This window comes from Tachyglossus aculeatus, chromosome 16 (genome assembly GCF_015852505.1).
Source record: "Tachyglossus aculeatus isolate mTacAcu1 chromosome 16, mTacAcu1.pri, whole genome shotgun sequence".
Taxonomy (NCBI): Eukaryota; Metazoa; Chordata; class Mammalia; order Monotremata; family Tachyglossidae; genus Tachyglossus; species Tachyglossus aculeatus.
Window position 1 is genome coordinate 35,622,915 of NC_052081.1, and position 24,036 is coordinate 35,646,950.

General features: G+C 48.0%; 1 protein-coding gene across 3 annotated transcripts in view; it reads left to right on the forward strand.

Moving 5' to 3' along the window:
- Positions 1 to 24,036, forward strand: part of SH3PXD2A (SH3 and PX domains 2A) — a 296,411-nt gene that overhangs the window by 216,369 nt on the left and 56,006 nt on the right. For 2 of the 3 annotated variants that reach the window (XM_038757700.1, XM_038757702.1), the window contains exons 7-8: positions 204 to 248; positions 13,529 to 13,660. In XM_038757700.1, the coding sequence (XP_038613628.1) occupies positions 204 to 248; positions 13,529 to 13,660 (177 nt within the window). The remainder of the gene's footprint in view (positions 1 to 203; positions 249 to 13,528; positions 13,661 to 24,036) is intronic. The other variant, XM_038757701.1, reaches the window with a different exon arrangement.

The following is a 24,036-nucleotide window of genomic DNA, read 5'->3' on the forward strand; positions in this document are numbered from 1 at the left end:
GATTCCGACATAATCACATCAGCCAAAGCCATGTCAGGGTTGTGTGCCTCAGCTCTTCAGAGAGAATCTCCTTGTAGCGGCTTATTCTGTCTTCAGGCTGTGGAAGAGCTGTGAGCTAGTTTGCCAGGCTGTCTAACGATCTGATTTCCTTTTTGTGTGTGATTTTTCCCATCTGCTGCCTTTTCCCTCTGGGGACTTTGAAGTGTGGATGTCCAGTTGGACTGAGTCTCCAAAGAAGGACTTCACAGGTATTGCACTGTTGTTGTGCGTGTGTGTATGTTTGTGATCCTGTGCAAGTGTTCCGCTTGTGTGGCATGTTCATTTGATGACTTTGAGTGGGGTTTCTTCTTTTAATTTTCTTGGGAATGACACTTGTGGTTTTCTGCTCTCTCTCCTCTGTTGCTGTGGTTTTTGCCTTTACAACTTATCAATGGGGCTAACCGGTCAAATCGCATGGTGCTAAATACAAGACGAGATGCTTTGCAAGGGAATCTGGCTCGTCTAGGGATTGAATCGGGAGTGTGAGCCCTCTTTCATCTGGTGAATGAGGGAGAGGACTCAATCAATGATATTTACTGAACGCGTACTGTGTGCAGAGCACCGTGATAAGCACTTGGGAGAGCACACTACAAAAGAGTTTGTGTATTTCTGTTTTGGGGTCTTCAGGAGTGGATTGGCTGAAAAAGCGCAGTCCAGATGTCCTCCCAGCTATAAATCTCACCTGTCATCATACAGGACTTAGTTCTGTCTCCCTGCCCACAGGGAGTAGGGAGAAACCAATACAAGTGACTGTGAGGTTTTACCCTGGTTGTAGAGTGGGAAGACTAAGATAGTGCACTCCAGGCTGGTGGAGTTGTTTTCAGTTCCATTTGGAAAGGCAGGAGGGTAAATACAGTACCTGAGGGAGGCTGTCTCAGAAAAGAGTATGGGATGAAATGGGGTTTGCTATTCATTTGAACAGTGGAGATTCAGAAAGACTAGGGTGTTCCCAGGAACCAGTGCTAGGGGAAGGTGGGCATCCCCAGGCATGTGGAGAATAGTGTCCCTCCTACCTAGACCATGAGCCCCAGGTGGGACAGGACTGTGTCCAACCTGATTAACTTGTATCTACCCCAGTGCTTGGAAAATGTGTGACATACATTAAACACTTAATAAATACCATAATTATAATAATGGAGGTTGGTTGGTTGTCCTTTCCAAAGAAAACTCCAGTCCACCCAACTTGGTTCTGGGCTCCAGCAGAGGGAAGCAAGATGGCTGGCCAGGATGGGTAGGACAATAGAAAAAAAAGATAATAAGGGATTGAGGGCCAGTGATGGGGAAATGGGGTGATGGGAGGAGATAAAGGGGTGAGAGGATCAGAAAAGAGCATGGGATCTCATTCTGTTCTCTCCCTTAAGAAATGGGCTTTCCTCTTCTGGCCAGGAGAGGGCTGGGAAGAGGGAGGGAGGGGAAAAAGGGAGGAGGAGACCCTTCCAGTCCCCTCCCTGCCTAGGGGTGCACCGTGTTGCCCCCACTTTGACCCCCCGTTGTGGCCAGGCTGGTCCTGCTCCCAGTTAGTGTTCCATTGTGGTGGCAGGAAGGGAGCCAGAGGAAGAAGCCGGCTTCTATTAGAAGAGGCATGAGCTGGGACCATGAGAGAACTGGCTTTTATGTGCATTCGGGAGAAGGTTTGGCCCTCAGAGGATCGAGGTTAGGAATTGTTCTCAGAAAGTTGTGGGAGCGATCGCTCCCAAGAAATTGGGAAGGAGATGCAGTGAATCTTCTCTGCAGCCTTTGGGAGAGAATAAATCCAGGTCTCAGTCCCAGAAGCGGCTGTATTCTGGAGCAGGGAGTTGGTTTATGTCCAGTTGTGTGAACCCCCGAAGACACCCCTGATCTAACTTCTGGGCCTCCCAGCAAAGGGGACCTGGGGGAGGCTCAGCCCTGGAAAGAATGATTTTCCAGTCACCTCCTGTCAGAAGCTCTAGCTCGGGTCCATACCCTACCGTCTGACTCAAAGCTCCCCTGAGGGTCCAGTTTCCTCTGGAGCACGGCAGTAAGGTCAGCGGGCCCTTCCAGAAGAGGAAAGGGCAAACACTGTAAGAACCAGGAGGGGCCAGAGCTGCCTCCAGAGACCGAAGGGGTCAGCTTAGTGATTTGTTGGCAGGGGCAGATGTATCGTAAAACGACTTCGTTTCTTAATCATGGGTCAGGGTCTGCCAGCAGAGGGAGGGATCAGGAGAGCTGGAAGACAACTCATCTTTCACCATTGCATTATGTTTTCTACTAAGAGTGGTCTTTGTTTAGCCCGGTGGCTTTATTTTAATGACCCTCATATAGAAGTGCCTGGTCCTGAGATAATCGTTTGGACTATTTTGTTGTTTTTTTTTTCTTTCCATAAGCCATATTAGAAAGAACCACTAGTTCCAGCCAACAACAATACATTTTATTCGTGAAACGTATGGTTTTGCAAACTGCACGTCTGTAGAGCCGCCAGGCTCGGCCTGGCTGAGTTCAGGAGAAATCATCTGTAAGGGGCTTTATTTAACAGATACGTTCTCAGCTGAACCTGAGGGAAATGATGGAGGGGCTGCCACTTGCAGAGAGCTTGACTTCTCAAGAAGCCTCCGCTCTTCAGGGCCAAGGGGGATAATAACAATAAAAATAATGATAATAATAATGATGATGATATTAGGCACTTACTAGGGGCCAAACCTCCATGCTAAGCACTGGGGTGGATATAAAACAATCCAACTGGACACAGACCTGCTCCATAACGGGCTCAAGTCTGAGAATAGAAAGGAACAAGAAACATCCTTGGTTTTCACGCTCTGCCAACTGGGGAGATGAATAGGTCCTGATCCCAGGTTTGTCTTGGGCTATGGATTCACAAAATAATGCCATTCTCCAGGTGATGAGAGAAATGCCATCTGGGTTAAGGCCAAGATGGATGAAGAGGCTAGGGCAGGGGGCATCTGAACATTTTCCATGACTCTCCTAGCCCTCTCACAAGGCATCCCACTCCCTGCCCTTCTCCCCACATTGGCCACTGTGCCGGCCAAAGATTATGTTTTTTACTTTAACCAAACACTCCCGGACATCTAGTACAGGTCCCAAGGCCCTTAATAATACCGGAGTAAACTAGTTTAGTATTTACTTTCGTTAATTGCTTGCTCCTTGAGGGAGTGTGTATTATCAAAAGCAGACTGTCACTGCATATGCTTTAATTCTCTAGGCTCGTGTTTATCAGCTGGGTCTGGTCTCTGCTTCCTGCCACGTGGGCCGCTCAGCTCAGAGAGAGAGGGCAGGGGACTGCCTGACTTTCCAGCGAGAGGTACAGGCCAGGGGCCAAGTATGACTTGGTTATTCCCAAATGACTGCTTGAGGAGCCCAGCCCAAGGCCCCGGCGTTGATGGCAGTGCCTCTGGTATGAATGCTCACGGGATAAGTTACCCGGGCTTCCCTGGGCCCTGGCTCATGAATTACTGATTTTAGGGAGTTCTGTGTTATCACACTGTGAACAGCCACAGCCATTTTATATACTTTGTATGGAGGATCAGTGTAGGGGGCTCAGTTCTGTTTATCCTTCGGATAGTTTAGGTGCTCAGAGAAGCCATTTGAAGCCAAGCAAAGCCGTTTAGCGCCTGAGAGCCGCCATCTGGACCTCTTCCCACCCAAGAGGAAATAAAGGCTAGAGCTTGACCTGAGATGGGAGAGGTTTGAACTTACAAGGCTAGATGTATCAAATGGACCGAGTCCTGGTTATCTACTGAGCTCTTCGCCGGGCCTTTCACAGCACTGACTCAGTAGGTCTCCCTGTGTTTTCTCTCCCAATAAGCTTTGGAAATGGATATAAGAGCAGCATGGTAGAAGGGTGTGGAGTTCAGTGGTCTCCACTTTGTGTCTTTGTGTTCTCTCTTTTATCATTTGGGTTTTCAAACAATTTTTTTTTTAATCTTCCAAGTATTTTTCTCTATGACTGTAAACAGAAGCTTAACAAATTGCTCATAGGTCTTTTGGAGTTTCTTGGCCCCAAGGAATCAGGCCCAAAGATGTTTGTTCTTTCCTTTGACAGAGTTCACTTAGGCAGAATTTCAAGTTAAGAGCAGAGGGCCCCGGGCTTTACCAGTCAGGTCACTTGAGAGCAGGATGCTGTACAAATTGGAGGCCCAATGGATCTCAGCGAAAGCACTGAAATGCTGAGCAAGCAACCCCACACAAATGTCCCTGCCTGCTCCAGAATCTGTGGCCTCTCCACACCGAGTTGGCGTAACTGGAATCCTCCTCCTTGAGGGACTGTGGTTGGAAGTCATGTTTCTAAGCAGAAAGCTCGCACTGATTAATCTCTGGCCTTGGGAGGCAGGATGCCGTCACACTATCAGAATGTCTCCATTTCCTGCCCGTTCATCCCTAGGAGGACCAAGGTATTGTATCTCACTGGTCGAGGTTTTAAAAAACAACAACAAGGTTTGGGATTTTTTTTAGCACTTAGGCTTTTTATCTCAGGATTCTGTACTCTTATAAATCCCCTTCCATATGCAGTGTTTGGGACTGGGAAGTTTTAATTTACTGGGCATTCAGACTCAGGTGTGAATGAAGGGCATTGATTCACAGCTCACTTGTTTGGGATCTCTCAAATCAATCCTGACCATTCAGACCAATTGGCAATAGTAATAGTGGTGTCAGTTAAAGGCATACTATGTGCCAAGCACTGTAGTCAGGGCTGAGGTAGATAGGATGTAATCAAATCAGACAACGTCTCTGACCTACTGGTGGCTCACAGTCTAAGCGGGAGGGAGAACAGATATTGAATCCCCAATTTACTGTAGGGTGATGGGGTGGGGCTATGATTGCATTGTCGAACAGATGCTTTCCTGGTCGTTTGTAGTGAACAATGAATCATCTGAGATTGGATTTGGGCTCATTCTGGTTTGGGATTTGCGTAAAGGCACAAGGCAATCAATCAGTCATATTTATTGAGTACTTAACTATGTGCAGACAGCTTGGGAGAGTACGATACAACAGAATTAGCAGATATGTTCCCCACCCATGAAATGAGCATTCAGGCTGGAGAATGCCTTTCTAACCTCAATGGTTTGTGATAGCAGAGGGTGAGGGTGGTCAGGAACAGAAAAGTGGGGACAAAAAGGAGGAAAAGCTCAAGACAACAAGGGCAATACAGAATTGGTGAGCTTCAGGTGGTCTTAAGGGCCGTTTCCTGCTTCCAGACTTTCGGGAATTTTGGAATGGGGTGACTTTATGCCTACCTAACGAAGCCTCCGACTGTCCTTCTCTCTCGTCTATATGGTAGCAATCAGAAGGGTACCCCGACAATGATGTAACTGCAGGGAATGGGAGTGTTTTTTCATCTGGATACCTGTTCCCAATCCCCATATTCAAGGCAGCTTAATCTCCCTCATTCAGCAGAAATGGGGCAAATGCCAAAGTACTTAGCATGATCTTTAACTGGTATGTGTAAGGAGGAAAGAGGGGAGAGAAGACGGGAGGGGAGGGGGTGTCTGTCTGGCAGCTGGTTGAATCGCCTCCAAGAGGTGCAGCACATCTGCGTGTGGAATACTTAGAGAAGATTTGCTTAACTTTTTCTACCTGTTACCTAGCAATTCGAGTGCCATAAAGCCCAGGCCAATTTTCCAGGAAAGAGGAGGGATTTTCCCCTTCTCTGTCATCCTATTTCACGTTTTTTGGCTCACGCTTAAAACCAGCAAGATTTCCCATTCTCCCTAAATCCCAGTCCTTCAAATAGCTAAGTTTTACTTATTTGCTTTTGGCCACTGATATGAACTCTCTCCTCCTTTGCCCATCTCCTGCTACAATGGTCTTCCTGACTCTGGCCCCCCCTCAGTGATGGTGGCTTCCTCTGTTTTCCTTCTGTCCCATAAAGGGGTATTCAACAATGGGGAAGACACCAAAGGAAACATGGAAAGGTGGTGGTGAAAGAAGATGAGGCTAGAAACTTCCACATTTCCTAGATGTCGACCTCTGACCTGTCTCAGCCATCTGGGAGGGTATTAATCCATCCTGGGCAGGAGGCAGGGAAATATCCCTAGGGGACCACCGTCTTTCACTCCTGCCTATTAAGTCAAAATTGCAAAGGGAGGAGAGTCTGCCTCCGCCTCCTCCCACCCTCAGTAGACCTTCCAGACGCCTTAAAGCCAGGTCTGGATCCAAGGTAGCAGATCTGGGATCCTAAAACATCCCACCCAGGGCCCTAAACTGGACTTGAGGCAAGTGAAACTGGTGAGCTGGTAATTTTGCCCAGAGAGGAGCCCAATCATGCAGTACAATATCAGTTGGAATCCTTATGGAGTGAATTTGTTAGCCAGGGGCCCAGGGCCTGAAACCCCTTCAGATGGGCCACTGCCATCACAGTGGTATTTACTGTGCACCAGGAGTGCTAAACACTGAACAGAGTGCTTAGGAGGGTGCATCAGCAGCAAGGAACCCATTCCCTGACCTCGAGGAGCCTAAAATTTAATGGCGAGACAAACCAAAATGAATTACATAGAGTGAAACCTGGAAGAAAAATGAGGATATAGCAGAAAGTCGTTTAAATGCATCAGGATGAAATAGCTGAATGAATAATCGAATATGGAGATATGTAGATAAGTAAATAATAATGATGGCATTTATTAAGCCCTTACTATGTGCAAAGCACTGTTCTAAGCCCTGGGGAGGTTACAAGGTGACCAGGTTGTCCCACGGGGGGCTCACAGTGTTAATCCCCACTTTACAGATGAGGTAACTGAGGCACAGAGAAGTTAAGTGACTTGCCCAAAGTCACACAGCTGACGAATGGTGGAGCCAGGATTTGAACCCATGACCTCTGACTCCAAAGCCCGTGCTCCTTCCACTGAGCCACGCCGCTTCTCTAGCCACGCTGCTTCTCTATAAAACACAACTTACGAACGTGACTACAAGGACACAAATTTTGCTCTCAAGTTTCTCTACCTGGAAATAAATCTATTTTCTGGAAGAGTAAAGGTCTTAGATATCATTTAATTGATTAAGTTTCACTTTAGATTGAGAAAAGCTTACAGTGCTCCCAGGACCCTCCCTGGATTTCACTCCCAGATTCTCTCTTGTTCCTGTTTAGATAGTTTAACATTTTCCCCAGATACCTGCTGGGCCTGTTAGACCTGTCGCCAGGTGCACCCAAAGCCGAAACCTTGGTCAAAGAGGGGCGGGTGGTCACCTTTTATCTTTCTTAAAGTAAGCATCTCCAGATCCAGAAACATCCAGAACTTGGGAGAGTACTGTGGTGTTTTTTTAAAAGGAACATCTTTAAGAGTAAACAAACCCTTTGGTTTGAGTTTATTTCTTGAAGCTAGGAATTCCAGAAATCAGGATTTTTTTTTTCCTTTAGGTTTTCCTTCTACTGCTGTCGTCCTTCTCCGGTATCATGCTGTCCGGTTGGTGGGAGGGAAACTTTCAGTGTTGGCCTGGTGGTCAGTGTGGACTGCCAGCGTTGTTGGTTGCATTCCGACTTGACATTTAATCACAGCCTCGGAGTGTCTGTGTCTGGGTCTTTTTCCAGGAAAGTTAGCATATGCATATATTAGCTATATAGACAAACTTTCCTGGAGCAGTCTATTCAGGGTTGTGTGGTCTCGGGGTGGTGGGACTTGGGACATTCTACTCGTGGATGGGGGGCATCTAGGTGTCCAAGTCCACAGGCAGCTGTCGATTTGCGGCGTTGTTTCCTTTTTGGAGTCACCTTGTGTGAGGCACCAAATCCAAATGGCTCTCTCCTCCCCTCCCCTTTAAGTCCCCCTCCCCGCCGGCCTTCCCCCCAACACACACACACCCCTTCTCTAGCCTTGGCTGGGGTTGCCTCCAGGGAGGCTGGCCCTGGGCTGGCGAGTTCCAACCCTATACTTGGATCATGGCCATCTTAAATAGGCGCTGTATCTGCAGGAGGGAACACCTGCTGCAGGAGAGGGCTTGTTAAAAAGGGGCTGTGTGTGGAAAAAAGTTTGGGCAGTGGGTGAGGCCTGCCAGACGGAGTGTTGACTCTGGATTCAGGAGATGCAGTTGACAACGTCCAACCAATGGGCAGCCCCGACGGTGGCGTCCAAAATGCCAGAGCTGTCCAGGCGCCTCCAGGGGCTTGTACATGACCTCATGAGGAGCAACGAGCCAAAACAAAGCCCGGGAAATTTCAAACCGACCCTCCCGGAAACCCTTGCTGTCCGTTAGGCTGCTGACGGATTTGCCAGGGCAGGGCTCAGATGGCCACGTTTCGGCGGTCTTGCCCCTGCCCGGAATGCAGATTGAGCATGCCCCTTGTTGAACTGCAAGATCCTGCAGGCCTTTTTCAAGTTCTGGTCTTTGTTTTTGTTTAAACCAGGAGTGGCCTAGCAAGGACTCCCAGGTGAAGCCTACTTCCTCTCCATCCTGCCCCTCACTCTGTAGTCTCCAGTTCCCAGTCACAGTTAGTTTCAATCACCACAGTTGGTGGTGGAGAAGGTAGAGAAGGCTTAAAATTGCTCTTTAGAGAAGAAAGTCGACCAGTCATTCAGTGAATAGTATTTATTAAGCATTTACTCTGTGCGGAGCACTGTGCTAAGCTTTTGGGAGAGTACAATAGAGTTCTCATTATTATGGTATTTATTAAAGCACTTTTTATGCATCAAGCACTGTTCTAAGCGCTGGGGTAGATATAGGTTAACCAGGTAGGACACAGTCCCTGTCCCAAATGGGACTCACATTCTTAGTAGGAGGGAGACTGTTCTTTGAGTGCCAATAGACCCAATCCCTGACCCCAAGGATGTTACAGTCTAGCACAAAGTGGATCTTGGCTAATTGACTTGATTGGAAGTTTCTTGTGGGCAGGGTTACTGTCTGCCAACTGTATTGTTCTCTCCTAAGAGCTTAGTAGAGTGCTCTGCATAGAATAAGCATTCGATAAATACCATTGACCAACAAAAAGTCCAACATACGCCTCGGGAGTTTCTGATAAACCAGGCAACATCCCTACCTTTGGTTAAGGGAAGGATGGCAGGGACTAGGAGACCTTCTCCTTTGCCCTCCTGCTCCGTGTCTATACTATCCCGGTCTGATTCTCTAGCTCCTTATTCATCGGTCCCTAGTAGGTCTCCATCATCTTCTGCCACAGCTGTCCAACCTTTCCATACCCGCTCCACCTCCCCCCAACCTTCCTTCCATCATCTGTCTGGGCCCAATGGATAGTTTGAACTTGAATGGAGGCCAATTGTTGTTGGCATATGAACATCATTTGCAGTTACACAGTCATCCCTTATCAGTACTTATTGAGCCCTGTTCTAGATTCCTGGGAGAGGACAACAGGAGTAAAAGACCAGTCCCTGCCCTTAAGGACTTTACAGTCTAATAGAGTAGTTTAAAATCACATTCCCCTGGCTGTGGACCTGGGAAAAATCTTAGTGGGAACCCCTCAGTTGCAGGAAGAAGTATTGGAATTTTAAAGGCTATTTAACAGAGCTTTGGATTGCAGGAGAGAGGACTTTGAAAATCACACTGATTTTTAGTCTGGAGAGTTTAAGGCGCCCAAGAGGTGGGAATCTGAGAGCTTTGGGATTCTGTCTGAATGGGGCTAGGAGGTTAGTGCTGGGAAAGGTTTAGAGAAATTCCATTTTCTAATGAGGGAGGACTTGCTGACAGAGATTAGTGAAGCTTCAGTTTATATTAGCCAAGATTCTACCCCGCACCCTACCTCCGAAGAGCTCCGGACCACACACCTGGCTCCCCTGGGCTAAAACAAACAGGCTGCACACTGACATTTAGGACCTTTCACAGTTCTTTTCAAAACTTCCTCTGGGATCATAGCTCACTTGCTCCTCTGTGGTCTCCCCAAAAGGGTCATAGCAATTGACGGCAGCAGGAGGGGAGTTGGGAGGGAAAGACGAAGGATTCTGGATGTGGCCAGTTGGGTTATCAGTCAGTCAGTCAATCATATTTATTGAGTGCTTCCTGTGTGCAGGGCACTGTACTAAATGCTTGGGAGAGTATAATATAACAATAAAAAGACTCATTCCGCTTACAGTCTAGAGGGAGAGACAGGCGTTAAATAAATACATTACAGATATGTACATAAGTGTTGCGGGGCTGGGTGGGGTCATGAATAAAGAGACCAAGTCAGGGTGGTGCAGAAGGGAGTGGGAAAAGAGGAAAGGCGGGCTTAGTCAGGAAAGGCCTCTAAGGGTTGGTGGAATGGCCACTGTAAACCAGGTGGGACTTACAGCATCCTGGACTACTGAGCAGGGAAGGGAAGAGAGTCAGGCTGGAGGAGTAAGTGGAGCCCAGAAATTAGCAGTTGTCCCGCAGTGTGTGTGCCCTGAAATCTCTGCCTCTCCCTCACCTTCAGAGGTCAGTTGAGCTCCAGACCAGCCGTGAGGGTGTAGGTCAGAGCAGGGATTGATCAGTCAATCAGTCATATTTATTGAGTGCTTACTGTTTGCATAGCACTTTACTAAGCACTAGGGTGAGTCCAGTACAATAGAGCTGATAGACCACGATCACTGCCCTCAACTAGAGGGCAGATTACAGAAAAGAGAAGCGGCAGAATATATTAGAGAAGCAGCATGGCTCAATGGAAAGGTCACAGGCTTTGGAGTCAGAGGTGATGGGTTCAAATTCCGGCTCTGCCACTTAGCTGGGTGACTTTGGGCAAGTCACTTAACTTCTCTGTGCCTCAGTTACCTCATCTGTAAAATGGTTATTAAGACTGTGAGCCCCCCATGGGACAACATGATCACCTTGTAACCTCCCCAGCGCTTAGAAAAGTGCTTTGCATGTAGTAAGCGCTTAATAAATGCCATTATTATTATTATTAGATGGATACGTGCACATAAGTGCTGTGGGGTTGGGGATGAGGTGAGTATCAGAGTACTCAAGGGGTACAGATACAAGTGCATTAGCAACGCAGATGGAAGGCAGAACAGGGTGAGGAGGCGAGAGGGTAGCCAGGGAAGGCTTCTTGGTGGAGATATGATCTTAATAGGACTTCGAAGATAGGGAGAGTGGTGGGTGGCTTGTTGGATTTAAAGGCAGAGGGAGTTCCAGGAAGGAGGGAGGATGTGAGCAAGGGGTCAACGGCTAGAAAGCCAAGATCGAGGTACAGTGCATATGTTTGTGTTAGGGGAGTGAAGCGTGGGGAGTCTTCTGTCCATGTCGGGAGTGATCACAGGAGGTCGGCCAAGCCCTCCTATTCCGAAACCCCTCAAAGGAACCGTCTGGGCTGATCTAGAGGTTCGAATCAATCAGCTAAAGGATGAGCTTAGAATTCAGCTCAGGCCCAATGCCCTGGGCCGCTCTTCAGTCTTCAGGGGAAGACAGGGATCAGGCCGGGTCTTCAGGGCCCTCCTCTGTCCAGTTGACCCAGGCTGAATTAGATCCAGTCTGGTCTCCAGGCGAGGGAGAGGGCAGGTTTGCTATGTAATTTCCTGGGACATTCAGCACTCTGTGGGTCACGAATTTGAGAGCAAGCGGCGGAGATGCTGACAGTCCTACTCCCACGGCTAGATTGAAAGGACAAGCCACAATGAAGACAATCACGCTCTCCCAAGACCTTAGTATAAAAGTGTTCAATAAATTCCACCGATTGCCAGATATCCACTGTGGCGAGGTGACCACACCTATTCTCTTCCTCCAGAATCTGTAGAGCAGGCAAATGGGGAATTGGAAACAAGAACCTCCAGAGACTCAAATCCAGACCTCTGTTACCGAACTGGATGAGTCTTTGAATGCCATTTGCAGAAGGAAGTTTCCCATCACTGGGACCTGACAGTAGCTTCTTCATTTGCAACACTTCCCACTCCCAACACCAGAAGTGCAGTTGTTTGATCCTCCATCCTATTGTAAACTTGGGCAAGTTACTGAAATTTCTCAAGTGTAAAATGAAGAATAAATACCTGTTTACTTTTGATCAATCAGTGGTATTAATTGAGCACTCACTGTGTGCAGATCACTGTACTAAGCACTTGTACAAGGCTGGGAGCTCCAAGTAGGGATGGAGATTGGATGTCTGATTTGACTATACTGTGTTTACCCCAGGGATTTGATGTCTGATTTGATTAAATTATGTTGCCCCAGCGCTGAACACAGTGCATGGTACCTAATAGGCACTAAATGAATACCATCATTATTATTATTATTGTTATTGTGACTGACTTGGCTAAAAGCTCAGGGCTGGGTTGAGGAAACAAATGTTTCTGCCCTCTCTGTAGTTGTGGACTGGAGTAGATCGCCGCTGGTATGGAATACAGTCTGTGAAAGTGATGAGTGTGATGAGAGAAGGGGTTACATTGGCCTCTGGCGCCTGGCTGACAAGGGTACTCCCTCCTGACCCTCCTCCCTTCCTCCTTCCCTCCCTCCAGTTGCTCGCCTCTGTCTTTTGTGTGCTTGAAAGCCTTCAGGCTCTGCAAACCTATAAAGAAGGGCGGAGGGGAAAGAGCAAGGGACCAACAGTGGGAAGTGTCTCTGGAAGGAGATTACTGGAATTTAGAAACAGTTCGAACTCAGTTGAATCTTTCGAAGAAGCAGTTTTCAAAGCAAGGAGAGAACGAACAACTAGACAAAAGGTTTTTGGGTTTGTTGTGAGGTGGGAGGGTGTGTGTGTGTGTGAGTGTGTGTGCGTGCGCGCGCACACACAACTGCAAAAATGGGACAAATTGGAACTATAGAGGAGTCTGCATGATTTTTAATCAGAATGAGGATTTTGCTGGAGAAAGGAATGCAGGAAAACTTTTGAAAGAGAGAGGCGCGCGCTCTGTTAGTAAGACTCTGGCACTGGAACTTGCTTCTTCTGTTTCAAGTAAACAGTCTCCCAGCCCTCCCCTCCTTCCCTTCCTCCACCCCCCACCTCCTTATTCAATCCCGCTCATGTGTTTCTATTTAAGGGCTGCAGTGTAAACCAGTATGATTGGCATCCACAACCCCCTCTTGACTTCTAGCTAGAGCCTTAAAGAGTGGAGAAGGCGCTGTGCCTCGGAGGGGAGAACTGTTTATTTTTTCTTTTCATTTACTGGGGTGGGGAGCTGGGGGAGAGAGAGAAAAAGAGAGGGAGAGTCTTCTTTCTTTCTTTTTGATTTTGATCACAGATGCACATGCCTCCCTCTCTGATCGATAAACGTACTTTCAAATCTTTCTCTTTCGGTCAGCGGGACGTGGATTGTGGAGATCATGTTTGGAAGATACTCACTTTCAGAATCCATCGGGAAACTTTGTGATTAACTCTCCTCCTTGTGAAGTTTTTTGCTGGTTTTTTTGGGGTGCGTGTGTGGGGGGGTGTTTTTGTTTTGTATTTTCTCCCCCCCACCCCTCCTCTGCACACTCTCTCTCCAATGTTCCTCTGTGCTGCTGTGCTGTGGACCAGAGGGGGATATTCCTATATGGCCAGCCTTTTGGGATTATGCTCCGAGCCCAGGTTGTGTGCTGATTGGTTTGGCGCCGGCAACAGATTGGCCTACCATGAGTCGGATGGACAGAGGTCAACCCCGAGGAGCCATGGCTGGAAGCTGGCTGACGGCTTGCTTTTTCCGTTCCCCAGGTGCTGACGCCAGCTCAGAACCCATGATCCTGGAGCAGTACGTGGTGGTGTCCAACTATGAGAAGCAGGAGAACTCTGAGCTCAGTCTTCAGGCCGGGGAAGTGGTGGACGTAATAGAGAAAAATGAAAGCGGTGAGAGACAGGCACTTTTGTGTCTTCTGTTTCGTTTTGGTTTCTTTCTTTCCCTCTTCCTTTGCCTGCCTTAGTGGTCTGTGTTGGCTCCCTTCCCTCTTTCCCTTCTCTCCTCCTCCTCCTGCTCCCCATTCTCCTCCCCTCTTCCTCCCCACCCCTCCCACTAAGGCAGCTCCATCTGGTACTGCGCTTGGCTAGCCGTTTTCCCCTATTGGTTTGGGCCAGAGGCCAAAAGGTTGCCTTCTGCTGTAAGAATGTCTCCCCGGCTTGTGTATTAATTAGCCAGCTCATATTAATGGAAAACCAAGACAGGATCCCCAGACCCCTCTCTTTCTCATTCTGAGAGCGAGCCATTGGTCTCCTCTGGCTGAGAAACCCAATGACATTTCCACTGTTAACCAATCTCTTCAGCAGTTCTCCTAGGTGTGCCCAAGGCCAAATTGGATGCAACAGGCTCTCTAGCTGGGGTCCAAATTCTGGAGGTATCGGGACCCCCTTCTGTAGCTCATCCGATTGAGGGAAAAGGGGGCACAGAAGCCACACCCTTGGTTCGAACCTACAGAAAATGAGCAAAATGAAGCCAGACTCTCCAAAGATAGCAAAGTGTGTATGGGGGAGTGAGGGCAGCGTGTCCCATTGATCCCATGTCTGCCATTCATATCGAAATTGGGGCACGTGGGATGTGCCCATCTGGGTCTCCGTGTACCAGGGTGGCACCGGGATTAGGCCCAAGGATGAAAGAACCCCTGTGTGCTCCCCACCACAACCGTGGTGCCCAGCTGGTGCTCTCACAGGCTCAGGGGAACAGTTGCCGGGGCAAAAGTGCATTTTCCCGGACACTGAAAAGACCGTAGCCGCTGGGTTAACTGGCACGGACCTGGGCGTCCCAGAGGGCATCTGCTTGGGTCCTTACCCATGAACACGGTAGTTAGCCACTCAGTCCACTCCATAATACTTTGGAGGCTGCCAGACGAGTGCTCAAGGCTAAATGTTGGTAGGAAGTGCGTAGAGAAATGGAAATATTAAGAGGTGTACATTGACTAAGGAGTAAAAAAATCACAGCCAAGGATGGAGTTAGTAAAAAAATGTGGACAGTTTTCTAATCGCGATGCTAAATCGAGATGAGGCAGCCCAGCACTGCTAGCAGTACGGACCTGACTTTGGGCTCAGTGCTCTGGCTGCTCTTAAAGGCAAGATTTCGGCCCTTTGTTTCAGGAGCTCTTTCCCTCTACCGTCAGGTTGGTTGGAAGGTTTCCGGGCTTCAGTTTGCTTTGCGGGCACCCCAGACTTTCAGAGCATTGGCTGAGGGTGACATTTGGATCCAAGGATGTTGGCACGGTTCTTCTCTAGGGTGGCCCGGGGATTCCCTGGACAAAGGGAACCCTGTGTAGCCGTGCAGGGCATGGAGTGGCTTAGAGTGGCTCTGCTTTTGGAAGAGGAATCGGGGGTGCTGATCCTGAGGGGGGTGTAGAGTTTCCCTTTGGAGTTTCCCATGGAGAATGACTCAAGGGCTCTGTGCTGGGCACAGTGCGCAGATTGATCCTGGAAAGAAGCAGGCCACAGTGTGGAAACAGGTTAGAGTTTTGCTTCTCCTCCATTAGCTCCTGGCTTTTTTTGTCCCTTTAAGTGGACAGGTGGGGGTCAGTATGGTTCAGTTTGAGGCATTGGTAGACAATGCCCTCATTTCCCCTTTGGCCTTTACTGACCTCAGCTCAACCGCCCCTCTCCAGCCTCTGCTCCTGGGACAGTATATTATCAATGGGCCATTCCAGCCTGAAGCCAGAGAATTGTGGACCAAAGCACCAAGTATCAATCTAACAATAATAATAGTTGTGGTCTTTAAGTGCTTACTGTGTGCCAAGCACCGTATTAAGCGTTGGGGTAGAACAGGATAATAAAGTTGGACACAGTCCCTGTCCCACATGGCTCACAGTCTAATTACAAGGGAGAACAGGTAATGAATCCACATTTACTGTTGAAGAAATTGAGGCCCAGAGCAGTTAAAGGACTTGCCAAGGTCACACAGCAGGAAGGTGGTGGAGCCCAGGGCCTCTGATACCCAGGCCTGGGCTCTTTTGACTAGCCTAGGCTGTCTCTGGTCAGAGTCAAAAAGGAAATGGGGAAAAGCATCATTAGAATAAATGCAAAGGGAAAGAATAAAGATTCAGAGAAAATGATGGCTGGAATACAGGTTCCAGCCTGACCAACGTTTCAGTTCTTTTTGGTGTGCTGGACCAACTAAATAATCCACGTACCTTTGTCCCGAAAGCTCTTAGCACCGAGGATGGTGCACCCTGTGGAAACGCAGGACATATCAGTGGGCTGGAATCGCACCAAATTGACCAGCTGTGACCGAGTACCTTGAGCTCAGAAGCAAACTCTGCCTTTCCAAACTTTCCCAAACTTCCCTCTCAGATTGAGAACAGGTGTCCTCCTGCAGGATCTCTTTGTTTTGGTTCACTCAGGCCAGGCCCTTTCTCGGAGTGCCAGAAACCAGGAAGTGTGGAACGGCTTGAAGCTTAAAGCAAAGAAACAGGAACATTAAGCATTTTCCAGCTTTCAGGAAGGAAGTTGGTCGTTATTGTTTGGGGAGATGATTTAAAAGGGCGCCTGGGTGTGCGGAACTGGTTTCGTTGGAGTGGATGGATGTGTGGAGAGATGTCAGGGTGATTTGGGGGAGTGCTTATATCGGGAGCAAGGGGAGTTGGAGACATGTTGTGCTTTCTTGAAAATCAGGAGAACAAACGGTGGAATCGTATTTGAACCCGGAGACAATGTCTTGACTGTAATGGGTTTGACCTTGTTCTGTGGGCGTGTTAAGGCATTTCCACTGACTCTGATGAAACCTTTCTCCGAGCGTGTTGAGCTCATTCCCTACCAGGGATGAGAGGCCTGAATGAAATGCTCGCTGGGGCTGTCTCATAAATGTCCCCACTGGGGGTTTGTAAATCTCCTCCATGCGCTCAGCAGAGAGAACCTGAAATTGTAGAGCCTGTTAGTTGGAGAGGAGTCCCCACTTGGAAGCGCTAAAAAGGGAAAAGAATTTGTAGGGAAATCAGAAAAGTAGCATGACGGTCGTGCATGGTAGCGGATGTTTGCGGCACCGGAAAATGATAGAGCCAGCCTTGTCAGACTCTTCTCCCGTTGTTGAGACCCGGTGTTCCTTGTAAAATATGCACCCCTGACACTCCTACAGGCGGTGTGTGCGCTTTGGGGGTCAGATCCATTTCCAGCAACGGGCGGTTTTGCAACGAGGCCCCAGTCCAGTATGCCAATAAAGCTTGGTGTTGCCTGGCACTTGGCATCTGCAGTCACTGTGATGTAAAAACCTGGGGTTTCAGTGATGAGGCAGGCTTCTCTCAGCTGTATGCGTGGGGAAATTGGCAGCACTTAGTTTCTCTGAGCTTCCCACATGCTCCACGTGCCCTCCCAGGGCATAGTATCCCAGCTAGAGGCAGGCAACACAGGTTGGTAATAACAATAATAATAATAATAATGGCATTTATCAAGCACTTACTATATGCAAAGCACTTTCTAAGCACTGGGGAGGTTACAAGGTGATTAGGTTGTCCCACGTGGGGCTCACAGTCTTAATCTCCATTTTACAGATGAGGTAACTGAGGCTCAGAGAAGTGAAGTGACTTGCCCAAAGTCACACAGCTGACAATTGGCGGAGCTGGGATTTGAACCCATGACCTCTGACTCCAAAGCCCGGGCTCTATCCATTGAGCCATGCTGATCAAGCCCTGGCCTGGAGATAGGGTCACTTTGCTTCTCTTCCTGGTTCTGCCCAGATTTACCAATTGGCCTTGACAGTGGTCAGTTTCCCACTCAGGGCTTGGGTTTCTTCTAGGAGCCTGTGACCTTCCCCTCACCCCCCACCATCTACCTCACTGTGATGAGATGTAGCTTTGTGGTTTTAAATGTCGAAAGGGGAGCAATGTACCACATTGAAAGAGCTCAGGCTTGGAAGTCAGAGGACCTGGGGTTTCATATCCACTCTGCCACTGCCTGGTGGCCTGACTTCGGACAAGTCTCTTAATAATGATGGCATTCATTAAGCGCTTACTGTGTGCAAAGTACTGTTCTAAGCGCTGGGGAGGTTACAAGGTGATCAGGTTGTTCCCCGGGGGGCTCACCCCCAGTTTTCATCCCCATTTTACAGATGAGGGAACTGAGGCACAGAGAAGTTAAGTGACTTGCCCAGAGTCACACAGCTGACGATTGGTGGAGCCGGGATTTGAACCCTTGACCTCTGACTCCAAAGCCCGTGCTCCTTCCACAGAGCCACACTGCTTCTCTTAACTTACTATGCCTCAGTTACCTCATCTGTAAAATGGGGATAATTTTTAATGATATCTGTTAAGCGCTTACTAAGTGCCAGGGTAGATACAAACTAAGTAGGTTGGACACAGTCCATGTCCCACATGGGGCTCACAGTCTTAATCCCCATTTTACGGACACGGTAACTGAGGCACAGAGAAGTTAAGTGACTTGCCCAAGGTCACACAGCAGACATGTGGCGGAGCTGGGATTAGAACCCAGGCCCTTAAGACTCCCAGGCCGGTGTTCTATCATCTAGGCCATGCTGCTTCTCTGTTAAATGATGTGTTCTTCCTCCCTCTTAGACTGTGAGCCCTCCGTGGGACAGAGACCATCCAATATGCTTATTTGTAATCAACCACAGCACTTAGTACCATGCTTGGAACATAATGAGTGCTTAAGAAAAGTAAGAGCCATTGACTCCCCCCTCTCTGGAGTAGAATGAGGCCTAATTTAATAGTCTAGCACAGTAGGTATAAATCACAGAGCAAAACTTGTAGCCTGGTTCCTGATTTTTATGGTTTGCATCCCATATTTGGGCAGCTCCCATTCTGCGTTTCTCTGACCTGCCGATGAATTCTAAGAATACTCCTCTAGTACTTATGAAAATAGTATTGCAACTGTGGATTCCTCAGCCTCCCAAGGGAAATAACATGCTATATTGGGCACCAGAGAAAGCCCACTATAGAAATGCCGTAGTTGGAACAGGACCCGGGAATTCAGGGTTTGATCATTGATTTCTAAACAACTCAAGCACGGGGAGACATAGGCTGGAAATAGGGTTAAATATCTCAGCAAGAACTCCTGCAGTGACTGGAGGTGCAGCACTGTGGGCCCTCTGTAGAGGTTGGAACTTTTTAGGCAGGTATGCACCCCAAAATAAAATAACACCGCCTTGCAGATAACCTCGTCCCTGGAGTCAAAGAGACTCCCTTGGCTTGTCTGTAGTAATGTGCATATCTTGCTGTTCAGGTAGCTCAGGGACAGAGAGTAGCTAGTAAATGAGAGTAAGAAATGATCAGCCCTGAGCAGATGTCACCCTTCTCCCCTAAGGTCGTACAACATTGCGAGTACAGGGAATGGCTTCAGGTTGCTTTTATACTCATCTTGGGTAAGAGGCCAGTGTCAATTTCCAAGGCTGCTGTAATTATCCTGAGCTCCCAGACCTCCTCGCATTCAAAACTATATGGTTTAGGGGAATGAAAAAGGCAGGAGGTTTTCTCCCCCGGGGAAGGCCACCCAAGGCATTCTGTTTTGGAAATTCAATTGCAAGGTCTTTAAGCCAGTCCAGAGAGAGATGCCTGGCTTGTTGTGATGGGTGGGATCTTGGGGATAGGAGATGCTTTTTCCCTTTTGCAGATTCCACTCCTTGTGGACTCAAAGGGACCTGCCCATCCAAGAGCCGTGATATACACCAACAGTCATTCAAGCTGAAGGGTGCTTACCTTTATTTTGCTTTTTAAGAATCACAATGATTCTGACCTCGTCTCTCACAGCTTTCCTGGGCCATGGCTGTGCCAAGGTAGCGAGCCTCTAGCTCTGCGCCCTTGGGATTTGCTGTGTTTTCATTCCCATTTGCATTTTTTGGTGGGATTTGTGCATATGGACTAGAGGCCAGCAGTCATGCTGAAGAGGGTGTGAAGAGGGTGTCAGTCCCAACCGGAGTAGCTACCTGGAAATAAGCCCAAAGGTATCACTCAGCACAGGCCAAATTCCCAAACTTTTCCACCTAAGAGGCCAGTTTGCTATAATGCAGCCATTGAATGGACTTTTTATAATCTGGCTTTTGAGACCCTCAGCCAGACAGCCCTGGATTTATGTAGTCAGGGCTCTAATGATCTGCCATCTGAAGGTATCCTTTGGCTACTAAATTGCAACCCTGCTTGGAGGCAGGAAGATGGTATGAATGACCCTTCCTTCCTCTACTCTTTGCCCAACCAGGGGCCCGTCCAGTCCCATGTTTTTTAAACCAGAGAAGCAACATGGCCTTGTTGGAAGAGCATGGGATTGGGAGACAAAAAATCGAATTCCAGCTTTGCCACTGGCCTACTGTGTGTCCTTGGGCAAGTCACTTAATTTTTCTAGACTGTAAGCTCGTTATGGACAAGGTACGTGTCTGTTAATGCCATTGTATTGTACTCTCTTAAGCACTTAGTACAGAGCCCTGCACATAGTAAGTGCTCAATAAATACCATTGATTGATTGATTTTCTGGGCCTCAGTTTCCTCCTCTGTAAAATAGGGATAATATGAACTGTGGGCCCTTTGGGGGACAGGGACTATGTCAAATCTAATAGCCTTGCATCTACCCAATACTTAGCACATCATAAGCATTTAATACATGCCAAAATTATAATAATCACAAGTTAGCTTTGGGGAAGCTGATTCATTTGGGCTGTTTTTAATTTCTAAAATGAGGGTCACTGCTGTGGTAGAATTTAAACATGGGTTGCTGGATTGGTATCCCAGAGTGCCTCCAAAGCCCTCCACACTCAACTTTCCCATGGGCTCGGCCTGTTCTCAGAAGTTGTTTTCAGCAGGAAGAGTTCAACTTTCTGCAGCTGCTTTGTAGGGAAATCATACTTTTCCTCATACACTTCAGACAGGCTCCTGGAAAACACTGTCATTCTAACATGTCAGTCGTCTTAATTTCTAGAATGTCACACTGATGTACACCACACTTAATTCAAAACTAAAAAGCCAGGATTTTTTTTTTTTGAGCCCAACATCGGTGCCAGGAAAAGAACCTGCAGCTATAAACTTTCTCCTAAAAAAGAGAAAAAAGAAAAAGCCCCTAAATCTATAGTGAGGCAGGAGGACTTTATGCCAAGTTGCATTTGAATTAGTTTGGATGGGGGTCAGGCTATAAACAGTGGAAATTATGTTTGTAATGGAAATGTAATGGAAACACCCACCATAGCCAACAGTTAGCATTCTGTCCCTCATTCTGTTCTCCCTTCAGCCTCCCCCTGCCCTCTCTCACTCCTTCTCTCTGTAGTACCTCCCTAGTGACATTCGGGTATTCTCCCCATCTCCTCCCCGTCAAAGGTGGCATCACCTATTTCCCTCCTTTGGGATTCTGCTCCGTACATGTAGAGAAGGTCATGGCACTTCAGTGGAAATGTAAGAAACGGGACAGAAAAGCACGTTGGCCTAGTGGCTAGAGCACGGACCTGAGCATCTGAAATACTGGGGATCTAATCCCAGCTCCACTGTGTGCTGTGTGACCTTGAGCAAATCACTTCACTTCTCTGTGCCTCAGTTACCTCATCTGTAAAATGGGGATTAATACTGTGAGCCCCATGTGGGACATGGACTGAGTCCAATCTGATTAGCTCGTGTCTACCCCAATGACTAGTCTAGCACCTGGCAGATAATAAGCGCTTAACAAATACCATTAAAAAAAAAGGACACTATGTAGCTCTTTCCTTTATTACATAACTTCAGTAGCAATGTACAGATTTCCACTTTGGAAATGTCCGTGATATATAAAAGAAATATTTTTTGAGTGGTTTCATTTGCCAGGTCTCAAGGGGAATTTTGGTTAAGAAATGACTCCTTTCTATCTCTTAGATTATGTTGTGGCAATGCGATATCACACATTTAAACAGTTGGGTTTATGGTACTAACATTAGTTTTCCATGATGCTTGTCACTCTCTCTTCGGCATAATGCCTCCGCTAACCTAGCATTTTTCTGTTTCCATCCCCTCGTTTAATTTAAGGGAATATCAAGCTTTTGGGAAACTCCTTCCTAAAGTCTTTTGGTTAAGTTTTCATTTGCATGTGGGAAACATGGAGTCCATAGGTTGGATGGAAGGTTTAGAGTCACTCACTTTATTTTTGCACTCAAGAAATGTGTGGTCATGGGGTGTGAAGCAGGGGGACAGAAGGGGTGGGCTTGGCTAGGGTAGAAGAGATGTAAGAAAGAACCTGTGTAGGGCCAAGCTACTTCGTCTATTTCAAACTTCTTTTTATCAAATGCTCTGGCCAGAGATTGAAATCTCTATCTTCCTGAGACCATATTTCTTTCCCAACTTTAGCTGGAAAAATTTAGGTACCTTGGCCCAGTGGGGGTTCCGTCTGCTACCTCTCAGATCCAGAGTGGAAAGTCCTCAGAGTTTAACCAGGGCCAGAAATAACCCATGGTAAGCTCCACTGGTCTGCCCTAGGTCCAGCCTTTGTCAAACTCTGCTCATCACTTTTTCACCCAGCCTGGGTGGCACACTGCATCCTCCCAGGCCCACGTAGGCCCTCCTGTTGATCTCCCTGAAGAACCCTTGGTGGGCCACAGAGCAGGCCGGGAATGGGGTCTGCAGATATCTTCCTCTAGACTGCTACAAATCTGCTTGCAGCTGTGGTGCCACGTTGCAGGTGAAGCCAGGACTTCCTTTAAGGAGAGAACTGGTGCTTCTCTCCTCCATGCCATTCAGTCTCTACCCCTCCAATCAGTCAGTGAAACCATTCCTTGCCTATCCCCGCCACTGCCCTGAAAGTAGACATGAGATCTGGGATGCTGCGTGACCTCAGCACTGGGCCATCATGTGCTTTGGAGCGTGGCTTGTTTCTGTTTGTCATGTTCTCCAGCTGCTCCCCCTTTCCTCGGGCAGCACTGCCTCAAGCCCAGGCTCCACAGCTGGGTGTCTCTGCCAAAGATCTCCCGGGGAGGAGGAAGCCTCCTGTCTCCATCTCAGATCGCCTCCCCTGTCGCCCCCTCACTCCAGGCTCTTAGTCTTGGTCTTGCTCTGCTCAGCGAACGCTGGGTTGGATTCAAGACCAAAGCTTAGTTTTTGGCCAAGTCCTTGATACCGTGGGATTCTTGCAGGCAACGAAACCTCCTAGAAAGAGCTGAGTCGGTGAATTGACAGTGGGGTTGCTGGATGACTGCGCGTCTCTGCCTCACATCTGTTTCCTACTGAGACCGAGCTTGACACCCTGTAACATCTCCAACATGGCATATGACTCCCTGGCAAAAACACAGGCGGACTGGAGAACCCTGCAGCACTGGGGAAGAGGGAATTTTCCAGGAATTCTTGATCCAAGGGTTCGGTAAAGGGCTTGAAGCTTCTCCTAGAAGAGAAATGCTACTGGGCCCTGTGGCCCCCTTTCTCTCCTCCACTTTCATCCACTCTCTGGATCTTCTGAGAAAACCCAGTCCATATGTCCTCCCAAGCCAGAGATCACTTCTGTCTTCATACAGGAGTTGGTTCTGCCTCCCTGCCCACGGGGAGTAGGGAGGAACCACAACAGGTAGCTATGAGGCTTTGTCCTCGTTGTAGAGTGGGAAGGCTCCAGTTGTGGACTCCAAGCTGGGGAGTTGTTTTCTGATTCGTTTGGGAAGGCGAGATGTTATGGTGAACACAATACCTGAAGGAGGCTACCTCAGATAAGAGCATGGGGTGGAATTGGGTTTGCTGTTCATTTGAAAAGTGGAGATTCAGAAAGGTTGACGTGTGCCCAGGAACCAGGGCTAGGGAAAGGTGGGCATCCCCAGGCATTCAGAGAACAGTCTCCCTCCTAGGGAAGCAGCATGGCCTAATGGATAGAACACAGGCATGGGAGTCAGAAGGACCTGGATTCTAATTCCGGCTCTTCCACTTGTCTGCTGTGTGACCTTGGGCAAGTCATTTCATAGTAAGCCCTTAACAAATACCATTATTTATTTATTTTTATTTGACTTGGACTGTGAACCCCATGTGGGACTGGGACTGTGTCCACCCTGATTAACTTGTATCTACCCAAGTGGTTGGAACAATGCTTGATTCCTAGTAAGCATTTAACAAATACCATGATAATATTTATAATAATAACATTCGTAATAATAAAAAGCACTGCAACTTCCGTTTGGAACTTGGGAGGCAGCCAGGGTTCAGTTGGTCCCCAACACCTAGCCTGGTTATCTCTGCCCTTCACTCTTCATTTCTCCATTTTGGAATTTATATTAATGTCTGTCTCCCCCTCTGAACTGTAAGTTCCTTGTGGGCAGGGAACGTGTCTGTCAACTCTGTTGTATGGTACTCTCCCAAGCGCTTAGACCATTGCTCTGCACATAGTAA